The sequence below is a fragment of the Pecten maximus genome, chromosome 6 (assembly GCF_902652985.1).
Source record: "Pecten maximus chromosome 6, xPecMax1.1, whole genome shotgun sequence".
Lineage (NCBI taxonomy): Eukaryota > Metazoa > Mollusca > Bivalvia > Pectinida > Pectinidae > Pecten > Pecten maximus.
The window spans coordinates 20,479,401-20,491,526 of NC_047020.1; the positions used below are offsets into that span (position 1 = coordinate 20,479,401).

Consider the following 12,126-nt stretch of genomic DNA (forward strand, 5'->3'; position numbering starts at 1 on the left):
CGTATCCTTTTTGTTGATAATGAAAGCCCACATTACGGAATTAATTTACATGCCTAATATGTGGAGCGCCTGATTGCACGATGACTTATTTATGTAAACTAGACTGCTATCTATCGTAATTAAGCTACATGAGGCTCCAGTTTTAATGTTATACTGTGTATCAGCGACACCAGGTACCTTGTATCGTGTCCAAGCTATCTCTCTGGGTAAATTAGTACGAGGTTCCTATAACATGCTTTATCTATGCACACGTTATCTTTCGTTGAATGTCGTAATTTCTAGCCTTTTAAGATATTACAAATTATTTAAGAGACGCATCTCTTCGAAAAATTATGTTGATTCAAATACCTGTGATAGTGAGAAATCGACAGGAACTGTACCACTGACCACTGACATAATAGGTTACTACACAGACTAATTGCTGTTTGTTTTAGCACCACTAATCGTATCGTAAAACAATGGACTGGTAAAGACGGGGGAAAAAAACTGTCGTAGATTAAAACTTTTCCATTACGAACCTCTGACAAGTCGAATTGTCTGTCAAGTGATGGTAACAATAAGCAACTGATATATAAATTGTCTCTGATCATGTTAACAGGTATTCGTTTCAGATATGTTTCGTTATTTTCGTTGAAATAAAAACATTGATAATGTCGATCAGTATACAAGAGGGAACAATATTTGTTTATCGAGACGTACTGAAATAAAGCAGAGATCGAGGTGACATGAAAACAAACCATTGAAATGTCATTCTTTATTGTAAAAATATGTGGCTATGAATGTAAAATTAACATGTTAGCGCATAAAATATTTTCCTTACAAGAACTACCATGATATACAATTAAACGACATTTCTCAAAGAGTGAACCCAATCAATTGACATACATGTATAACTTTTGTAAAAGGTTATTTATATGGTTATGTTAAACAGATATTGGATATTTAGGAAATCATTGAAAATATACTAGTTATATCAATTGTGCGATTTCCATTTCTTTGAAAACAACATTTACGTTGATGTATTTTTCCAAAATCTTAAGTTCTTAAATTAGGTTTAGTCAATGAATTGTCAACTATTTTCTTAACATATAATGTGTTTTCTGGATGAAGTACTCAGTTCTTAAATTAGGTTTAGTCAATGAATGATCAACTATTTTCTTAACATATAATGTGTTTTCTGGATGAAGTACTCAGTCCTTAAATTAGGTTTAGTCAATGAATGATCAACTATTTTCTTAACGTATAATGTGTTTTCTGGATGAAGTACTCAGTTCTTAAATTAGGATTATTCAATGAATGATCAACTATTTTCTTAACATATAATGTGTTTTCAGGATGAAGTACTCATCACATCTCTATACATGTCCAAATACAGTATATCAATATTGATGGTGAATGTTTCGGTGAGATAGTGTAAAGGGGCCATATCAAAATACAATTATCAAGAGTTAGTTAATAAGATCACATTTATTATGAAAATATAAATGAAAAAGTGATGAAAATACTAAAACAATATCCTGATGAAAATACTAAAACAAAATATCGAATATGGTATTAACATCAGCCATAAGTCATTATCTTTGTGAATGCTCACCCATGACATGATAATAAATGTAAACCATCGGTCAATCAATATCGAATGTACTTCTGGAATTATCTGTTTAACACATGATAAAGAATACTATAGTATATACATTACATCTTTACACAGCCGTAAATCTATCATCGTCGGCGAAGTAGATGGGATTGTCCATGCAGTGTGTTGGGCTAGATTCATTTTCAAATAAAATCTCTTTTGATTGGTCCGCCTGATCGTCATGTGCTCTTTGATGATTGGTGACTACATCTGGTATACTCGTGGCAGTTACACCAATAACGATTCCGTCACTATGGGAGTTCATACGTACTTTGACCTCTTTCATGACATTCACATCGTCACAGTTGCATTGTTCTTCTTGTTCTAGGAGTGACTTTGTCTGCTGACCATTTTTACGTGTGAACGATTGCATCTTCACAGAATTATCCGAGTAAAATGGTTTATTCCTAGGAATCTTTGTTAAGGTATAATCCTCTAATTTGAGATTGAAATTCACGATGTCTGAAAGGTCGAACGAACGAGAACGCTTTCGGATGTAGTACTCCCGAAGACATATACAACAGCCTATACAAATGAGGATAAATGACACACAACAAGCGACGATGATAACGATGATATCCACTTTGTTTAGACCTATCTCGTACAGGTCTGGGGTTCCAGATATATCATAATCCAGGGGCACTTGCTTTACTGACACAGCTTTATACTGGTATTTGGATTCCGATCCTCCAACAAGAACAGGGATTTTAAATTTGAGTTCCTCGTTGGCGATTAATCCCTTCAAGATTTGTGTGATATTCGTGCGCGTCGTTTCCATTATTACAAAGGATATTCGTATTGGACGACACGCTATATCTTTAGGTTTGATGGCCGAGTTTTCGATATGTAATGCCTTAGCAAGTGTGATAACAAGTTCCTCCCAAAATATTTCTAAAACAATTTTTCTCTGAACCAAAGGACTGCATACACCATTGAACTCTACCTCAAAACTTATATTCCTAGCCAGCAGAGTAGGTAGCAAATGAGTGGTTGATTGTTTCGGGAGTGGACTTGTCGAGAACGCCGGAGTAGTGCTCTGAGAAGGTGTTGCACTTGCAGGTGATGGTTGTGAACTTGTCAGTTCTGGCAAAAGAGTCGTAGAAGGCCATTCTAATGATGTACTGTGATCCGTCACATACACCATACGTGTTGTCGTTGACGTTGGTATGACAGACTGAACACTTGCAGCTGTGGTTGTAATTTGCTCTTTTCTTGAGCTAGTGAATGCCGTTCGGTCAAAAGAGGATGACACAGCTATCGAAAACGTACTAATGGACTGTACTGGGCGTGATTGAAAGGGTTCAAGAGGAGCAGATGATGATATAGACAGAACCCAAGTTGTCATATATGATGGGGACACGTGATCTGATGACGTGGAAACAGTATGTTGTTTTATACTTGATGTCTGAATGGGTAAAACCTCTTGTGTAGATAATGAAGACACCGAGGAAAATACAGCTGACGTCATATGGCTAGATGGCTGAACATATGCTGTTGTTGAAGGGGAAATGCTTATTTCACTCACCATACTTAAACTGAAAGGGACAGAAGAAGAAACGCTCGACCTTTGTCGTGGTGTAGCAGACTCTGAGTTAGTTTGTTTCAATATTGATGTGTTTGTGGATTGAACAACAGAAGTGTTAACTAAATTCACGAGAGAAGATGACGATACATTCACGAGAGAAGATGACGACGGCGACAACGAAGACGTGGATGAGACCACTATAGACGCCATATGTGAGGCGATGACACTTTTCGACTGGTATGCAGAGTTTATGATCTCCGTTGCTGACACGAACATTGTGGTAGAAGGGAGTGGAGGGGTTATCATGGAGGTAGAATGCCTATCCAGAAGAGTTGTAACTTGTGTGTTTGGCACGGGTTGATTCACGGGAGAAGGAGCGATAAACGACTCGTTCATTTCACTAGAGCTTACACTTGAAACGGTGCTGACACTGGCATTTAATGCCAGTGATGACGATATCGTTTGGCTGCTGATTCCGGGAGGGATGGTTAGACTTTCTGTGATTCCCATAATTCCTTGCTCACTTGTTAATGGCAGCGATGTAATCATTCCTCCAACAGATGATGTCGGTGCCACATATCCAGTAGAGGTAGCGATGTTGGATATTGAAGATGATTCAACACTCACATAATCTCTGCCCGACATGGTAGCTGTCGGCTGAATTGTTTGAACTGTAGAAATATCCGTTCTAAGGATAGCGGATGAGGAGGTACTGACCACTGTGTGGTTGGTGATCAGTGCTCTCGTGCTACCGGTCTCGAGAGGTTGTGTGCTCATCTCCATAGCTATAGACGTCTGGGCAGACAATGTGTACATTGAATATTCACTAGATGGCGTTACTGTTAGCGATGAATTATATGCCATGACATGTTCTCCAAGGAAAGAAAATACCACTGAAAAATATAAGTAAGAATTAGAATCAGGTGTTATGGTCGACATGGCTGTAAGAAGATACATTTTTTCTAAATTCATAACTAATAATCAAAAGTGCTGTGTAATAAAGAACTCTAGGAATAATCATATATATTTTTTTTATTTTAAGATTTTGTGACCAAACATGCAATTCAATAATGAAATAGGGTAAAGCCGCACTGGCTTAATTACTGTATCTTATCGAAGTACATATGATGTCGTTAGCAATGAGAACCGATCTTTGATTAGCCAATTCGCATGAGTCAATCTGGAATTTTAGTTTTGGGATGTACATATGTGTGAGATCAAAAGTGTTGTATTATTTCTACAAAGCAGTAGAGATGTACAGGATGTGGGAGGTTATGACTACAAAGCAGTAAAAATAACAGTTTGTTAGAGATTTTGCTACAAAGCCGTAGAAATAACAGTTTGTTAGAGTTTATTACAACAAAGTAGTAGAAATAACAGTTTGTTAGAGTTTATTACTACAAAGCATTAGAAATAACAGTTTGTTAGAGTTTATTACTACAAAGCAGTAGAAATAACAGTTTGTTAGAGGTTATTACTACAAAGCAGTAGAAATAACAGTTTGTTAGAGTTTATTACTACAAAGCAGTAGAAATAACAGTTTGTTAGAGGTTATTACTACAAAGTAGTAGAAATAACAGTTTGTTAGAGTTTATTACTACAAAGCCGTAGAAATAACAGTTTGTTAGAGTTTATTACTACAAAGCAGTAGAAATAACAGTTTGTTAGAGTTTATTACTACAAAGCAGTAGAAATAACAGTTTGTTAGAGTTTATTACTACAAAGCCGTAGAAATAACAGTTTGTTAGAGGTTATTACTACAAAGTAGTAGAAATAACAGTTTGTTAGAGTTTATTACTACAAAGCCGTAGAAATAACAGTTTGTTAGAGTTTATTACTACAAAGCAGTAGAAATAACAGTTTGTTAGAGTTTATTACTACAAAGCAGTAGAAATAACAGTTTGTTAGAGATTATTCCTACAAAGTAGTAGAAATAACAGTTTGTTAGAGGTTATTACTACAAAGCAGTAGAAATAACAGTTTGTTAGAGTTTATTACTACAAAGCAGTAGAAATAACAGTTTGTTAGAGTTTATTACTACAAAGCATTAGAAATAACAGTTTGTTAGAGTTTATTACTACAAAGCAGTAGAAATAACAGTTTGCTAGAGGTTATTACTACAAAGCAGTAGAAATAACAGTTTGTTAGAGTTTATTACTACAAAGCAGTAGAAATAACAGTTTGTTAGAGGTTATTACTACAAAGTAGTAGAAATAACAGTTTGTTAGAGTTTATTACTACAAAGCCGTAGAAATAACAGTTTGTTAGAGTTTATTACTACAAAGCAGTAGAAATAACAGTTTGTTAGAGTTTATTACTACAAAGCAGTAGAAATAACAGTTTGTTAGAGTTTATTACTACAAAGCCGTAGAAATAACAGTTTGTTAGAGGTTATTACTACAAAGTAGTAGAAATAACAGTTTGTTAGAGTTTATTACTACAAAGCCGTAGAAATAACAGTTTGTTAGAGTTTATTACTACAAAGCAGTAGAAATAACAGTTTGTTAGAGGTTATTACTACAAAGCAGTAGAAATAACAGTTTGTTAGAGTTTATTAATACAAAGCAGTAGAAATAACAGTTTGTTAGAGGTTATTACTACAAAGCAGTAGAAATAACAGTTTGTTAGAGTTTATTACAACAAAGCAGTAGAAATAACAGTTTGTTAGAGTTTTTTTACAATAAAGCAGTAGAAATAACAGTTTGTTAGAGTTTATTACGACAAAGCAGTAGAAATGATAACAGTTTGTTAGAGGTTATTACTACAAAGTAGTAGAAATAAGTTTGTTAGAGTTTATTACAACAAAGTAGTAGAGAAAACAGTTTGTTAGAGTTTATTACTACAAAGCAGTAGAAATAACAGTTTGTTAGAGGTTATTACTACAAAGCAGTAGAAATAACAGTTTGTTAGAGTTTATTACTACAAAGCAGTAGAAATAACAGTTTGTTAGAGGTTATTACTACAAAGTAGTAGAAATAACAGTTTGTTAGAGTTTATTACTACAAAGCCGTAGAAATAACAGTTTGTTAGAGTTTATTACTACAAAGCAGTAGAAATAACAGTTTGTTAGAGTTTATTACTACAAAGCAGTAGAAATAACAGTTTGTTAGAGTTTATTACTACAAAGCCGTAGAAATAACAGTTTGTTAGAGGTTATTACTACAAAGTAGTAGAAATAACAGTTTGTTAGAGTTTATTACTACAAAGCCGTAGAAATAACAGTTTGTTAGAGTTTATTACTACAAAGCAGTAGAAATAACAGTTTGTTAGAGGTTATTACTACAAAGCAGTAGAAATAACAGTTTGTTAGAGTTTATTAATACAAAGCAGTAGAAATAACAGTTTGTTAGAGGTTATTACTACAAAGCAGTAGAAATAACAGTTTGTTAGAGTTTATTACAACAAAGCAGTAGAAATAACAGTTTGTTAGAGTTTTTTTACAACAAAGCAGTAGAAATAACAGTTTGTTAGAGTTTATTACGACAAAGCAGTAGAAATGATAACAGTTTGTTAGAGGTTATTACTACTAAGTAGTAGAAATAAGTTTGTTAGAGTTTATTACAACAAAGTAGTAGAGAAAACAGTTTGTTAGAGTTTATTACTACAAAGTAGTAGAAATAACAGTTTGTTAGAGTTTATTACAACAAAGTAGTAGAAATAACAGTTTGTTAGAGTTTATTACTACAAAGTAGTAGAAATAACAGTTTGTTAGAGTTTATTACTACAAAGCAGTAGAAATAACAGTTTGTTAGAGTTTATTACTACAACGCAGTAGAAATAACAGTTTGTTAGAGGTGTTTGCTACAAAGCAGTAAAAATGTACAGGATAGCGGAGGTTATTGCTATAAAGCAGTAGAAATATACAGTTTATTAAAGTTGATTGCTACAAAGCAGTAGAGTTGTACATGGTTTGGGAGGTTATTACTACAAAGCCTTAGAGTTGTACATGATGTGGGAGGTTATTACTACAAAGCAGTAGAGTTGTACATGGTTTTGGAGGTTATTACTACAAAACAGTAGAGATGTAAATGGTTTGGGAGTTTATTACTACAAAACAGTAGAGATGTAAATGATTTGGGAGTTTATTACTACAAAGCCTTAGAGGTGTACATAATTTGGGAGGTTATTACTTCAAAACAGTAGAAGACTATATGGTTTTGGAGGTTATTACTACAAAATAGTAGAGTTGTACATGGTTTGGGAGGTTATTACTACAAAATAGTAGAGTTGTACATGGTTTGGGAGGTTATTACTACAAAGAAGGGAAGAGGTGTATAGGCTGTGGTAGTTCGAAAGTGGTTAATACCAGCAACATAGCAGCAGCTAGTGAACAAAAAACTCATCCTATTTGTCATTTATTTGAACTTGTATCACGCATTATCATGTTACTGTGTGATAGACCATACATATTTATGACTTCGTATACGTGTATTAGCCTTTTTCGCATTATAAAACTACTGAGGGGTGTTTTTTGCGGATCCCTTGGGAGGCATTTTCATGAATATTCTAGTTTGAGCTAAAAGTCGTAAAGACATTATTCCAGTTGGAAAGAAGACTTTTTTTCCGGAATTCTCTTACTTTATGAAATGAAACAGACAAAGTAATCCACCTCGTCCGTACACGATATAGATATACATATTACAGTCTCGAGAGACACGATGAAGATGACAGTGGTGACGCTAATCGGGATATATCACGGTTATCCGTGTGCTCGGTTGATTGAAGTAAACAAGTACAATACCGACTTAGAACACATAATGGTTATTGTAGTGACATGTCAGAAAATGAAGGTAAAGCACAGACGCGACAGGTATAGTTAATATCATCAACCATCAGATCGATATGAATGGTAGTAAATCACATATTTTTTTTATTTTTTATCCTGTCATCGTCGGGGACGTATATGTCTGTGCGTAATCCTGTGTCATCTTTCTAGTCCTACCGAGTTTATTTTTATTTGTCATGGGACTTCACAGCCTTTGTTTGTTTACATTCAATACTTTTTGTACGACTTTATTCCTCGCCATCAATGGGGTCAAAATTAGGTTACTATTGCTATAAATAGAATTTACATCACTCTATGACGGCATCACACGACCGACTTCAGTTCGGTTTTTTATTGATATTACAATTCTTCATAACTTATTTACATTCTGTTTTTAGATAACGTTTGGACGCGAGAGAATTTCTACAGTTTACTGGAATGTTTTATATGTACTCATAAAAACTATGCAAAATTGCACAATATATTATACAAATATATCATGGTTGTCTGTGCAATAGTCCAGAATATTTTACCCTCGGTACTGGTAATCGCCCGATGTTCTATTGCACGATACCTTCGATTACCAGGGTCAAATATTCTGGACTATTGCACAGACAACCATGATATACTTGTTTTATTATATAATCACTAAAACAAACGTAGAATCACTGAAATCGTGACTTTCCAGTAGGCCTAGAAGTCGCCTGGCAGTGTTGACATCTGAGTGACTTAGACGCTTGAAAGGGTAAGACTAAATATCAAAATGTCACAGGTGTTCAATGGTGTGCAATAGTTCGCACAAGACCATGTAATAGTTAGTTTAGCCTTGCAATAGTTCAAAATATAGCTTATGCGTATAGCTAAAGAAAATCAAACGCATTAGGTAATAAATCAAGATAAAACACGTTGCTTTAAGGCTATCCGGAGTAAATCTACAGAGATAGCATTTGATATTTTCAAGTACATAGCTTGACTGCACGATTTGGCCAGAAGCTTCTCCAACAAAAACCAAAATATTGCTTGGTAAATTGGTCGAATGATAGGAACAGTAATATCCGAAGCACTATCACTGCCAGCCTCTGTGTAAATAAAAATATCCTGATCGTTATTATATGACAGTATAGATATTTATGTTTGGGCATAATGGCTGTATGTACCTGCTCCAGGGCAACATCTACAAGGAATCATAGTGGTAGCTCAGCTAACCACACATTATCCTTTACTGTGACGGCTCATGAATATTCTTAAAGTCATATACGTGTATAAGCCTGTTCCACTACTTAGGGATATTTGTATCTGAAAAAAAACGTTAATATTCTAGCATAAGATATAAGATTTAATGACAATGTTCCATTTCAAAACATATTTTGTCAGCGTTCTTTCTCAAATAAATTTGATTCGTTCGTATAAGAGGTAGAGTAGGTGTAAACTGAATCACAGTCTCAAGTGACACAGTGGTAGGGCTATTTGACAATTATAATATCTTACTACAGAATGCTGCTGATGGCGCAGTTAAAATCAGTATAACGGTATGTTTACGTCCTATCGATACACATATCATACCCCATTAATGCTTATTATCGTCATTTTAGCGGGGAAAAGTGTCAAGGAAACCAAGCTTAATGTCACATTCACCAAACACAGCGTGATGGAGAGCTGCAATAAAATTTCACTTTTCTAAAGTTCTACGTAATGTGTCACCCTAATACAATCACCAGGGAAATAAGTTCCGCATTCACATGCTTGTGAATACCATTACGATGTTGTAGTTCATATGTGAAAGAAGCTGGTATTAAAATCGGGCTTTGATATAGATTGACTAAAAATAAAAGATCTGTAGAGATGATTTGTAGCAAGTAAATGGTAAACGGTGTCACTACATCAGTATGATCACAGATGCAATTTGTCAAATGAATTAAAAGTAAGTTAACTTCATACACTAGTTAATTATCATAGCTAGGCCGTGAAATACATCGAAACTCTCAGCTGGAAGCTAGACGCTATTTTGATGAAGGAAAAAAATGTTTCCAAAATTAAAGCTCAGGACATATCAAACTACAATATGATTAATGCCGTATTGGTAATTATTAGGTGCCAGGCCAGTTGTGTTTCTTTCTAAATGCAATAATGAAAGCACGTAGTTGTCATAATCTACAAGTTAACCATAGTTTAAAGAAAAGGTTGAGTGAAGAAGTAGAATGTTTTCTTTCATTGATAACATAATTACTTAATTAACTGAGTATATACTATATTGGAGTTAATCCATGAACACTGTCAAATTGACAAAGTTTGGTAGGATTGTAGCTTATAATAAACACTATGTGTGGCCCACCACTGAATATTACCTTCTTACATGTTAATTAAGTAATGGTGTGATAAACTGTCGATAGTTTCTGAACAATGTCCCGACAGGTAAAACAAACTAACAATCTAGCATCTGCTAAACCATTGTCTAAACCATAATACATATGACTATTCGGCAGACAAAGTAGTTTGTATTCGAATGCATTTCTTTCATTGGTAATTTGAAATGGTGTGATTTAAATATTGACTTAATGTGTATGAAATGTTCTACTGGTAGTTAAACGTTCATTGCAGTATGACTTACCAAGGTGGACGTGAACCCAAATACCGATGTCCATGGTGCCCATTTTGGAGAATTATAGCGAGAAGTGGCAGTTGTTACTGTTCTGAAAAAAAAACGTATGAAATATTAATGTTAAAAGTGATGGGAATGCAATTGAGAACAAGTGAGTCATAATGGGGAGCCTAATAATGGGAACCTAATAATGGGGAACCTAGTAGGATCGCACTTCCTCAGAGAACGGCACTGTTATTGTGAGCTATCTCTACCTTTTTGCTAGAAATTTACACATATTGGAAACAGTTTTTCTCTGTATTGATTTTATGCTATGCTGTCTCAAAAGATTTCAAATTGAATCCACACTTTTAGATACGAGAGTTTTTACAGCGATTTATATGGGAGTACGACTTCGGCGTCAGGTCCTTTATCACCTCCTCTCACTCCGTAGAGGTGATTAGGATAAAGTAATACCAGCTTATGGCTTAACTCATTCATTCTTTTATTCTTTTTTTTTTTGTGTGAAACTCGATCTCATTACATCCTACATTTCCTATAATCAAAATCGTAATATCTATAATAATTAGATGCTACAGATTATCATGTAGGTATATTGGACTAATCGAGACCATTTTGTTACACAAAATGCTGATTTTAGATCTATACCCTATATATAAACCTCCTAACACACGCCCTTAACTGGCCTCTCTAATAAGCTGTCATAGATCTCATCATATAGCCAATGCGGAGTTGGAGTCTTGTATACCAAACCTTTCAGGCCGAGGTGTGATCCCCTTTACTGACTATCAAGGCGGATCTGTGTTCCATTACACCAGTGCCACACAAACTGTTCTGTGAACTACGTTTCTACCACAAGCTAATTGCCGCCATTGTTAGATGTTGGTAAACATCGGGTGTTTATGTTATTGGCGCTTACATCGTGTCAAGAACATATACACATCTTCTATATACCATATAACCTCTAATAAAGTATATATATTTGAAATCTGTACAACATTTGCAATTTTAATAGAGCTCTGAAGGATAAGTAAACTGATATTTTTCTGTGATTTTTAGAGCTGTGAATACCATGGTAACAGCTTAAAAAATTCTCAAAAATTGCAAAATATTATGATATTTGACCCAAAATGGCACAATTCTCTACACAATTTTTTTTCTGAAACCTATTTAAAATTAAATATCTCTATCCCAAAGACAGAATTAATCTTGTTTGGACATATGTTGTAAATTAAGTTTTTACGCTATCTTACCTTTTCTGTGGGCTTCCATTTTGCGCTGTAGGCCAAACTAAATTTCCTGTGTAAACACACGTTCGGAAAATCCGGATATTTAAAATCCGGAACCAATTTATTGATTTTTGTTTTGATAAATGTGAAGCCTGTATGTACTACTTCATACTGGATATACCAATTATAGTGTACATTTATTTTTTCATTTTTTATACATATCATAATACAGGAGTTATTTGCTTAACAAAAAAATTGCCCATGGCCAGGCTGTCTTACTGTGGTGTGCTACCTTAATGGACAATGTCAAACCTCGAGTGACTAATATAATAAACATAGGATATATCATTGATAGTTCTGACGTTGTTATTG

At 34.4% G+C, this 12,126-nt stretch overlaps 1 protein-coding gene across 1 annotated transcript in view; it reads right to left on the bottom strand.

Annotated features, from left to right (window-relative positions):
* Positions 1–715: 715 nt before the first annotated feature.
* The window catches only part of LOC117329200 (flocculation protein FLO11-like), a 51,181-nt gene continuing 39,770 nt past the window's right edge, over positions 716–12,126 (bottom strand). Inside the window, exons 2-3 of the mRNA XM_033887014.1 lie at positions 10,535–10,616; positions 716–4,054 (exon numbers count right to left, since the gene is read on the bottom strand). Coding sequence (XP_033742905.1) covers positions 1,704–4,054; positions 10,535–10,577 — 2,394 coding nt within the window. The 5' untranslated portion in view covers positions 10,578–10,616 and the 3' untranslated portion in view covers positions 716–1,703. The remainder of the gene's footprint in view (positions 4,055–10,534; positions 10,617–12,126) is intronic.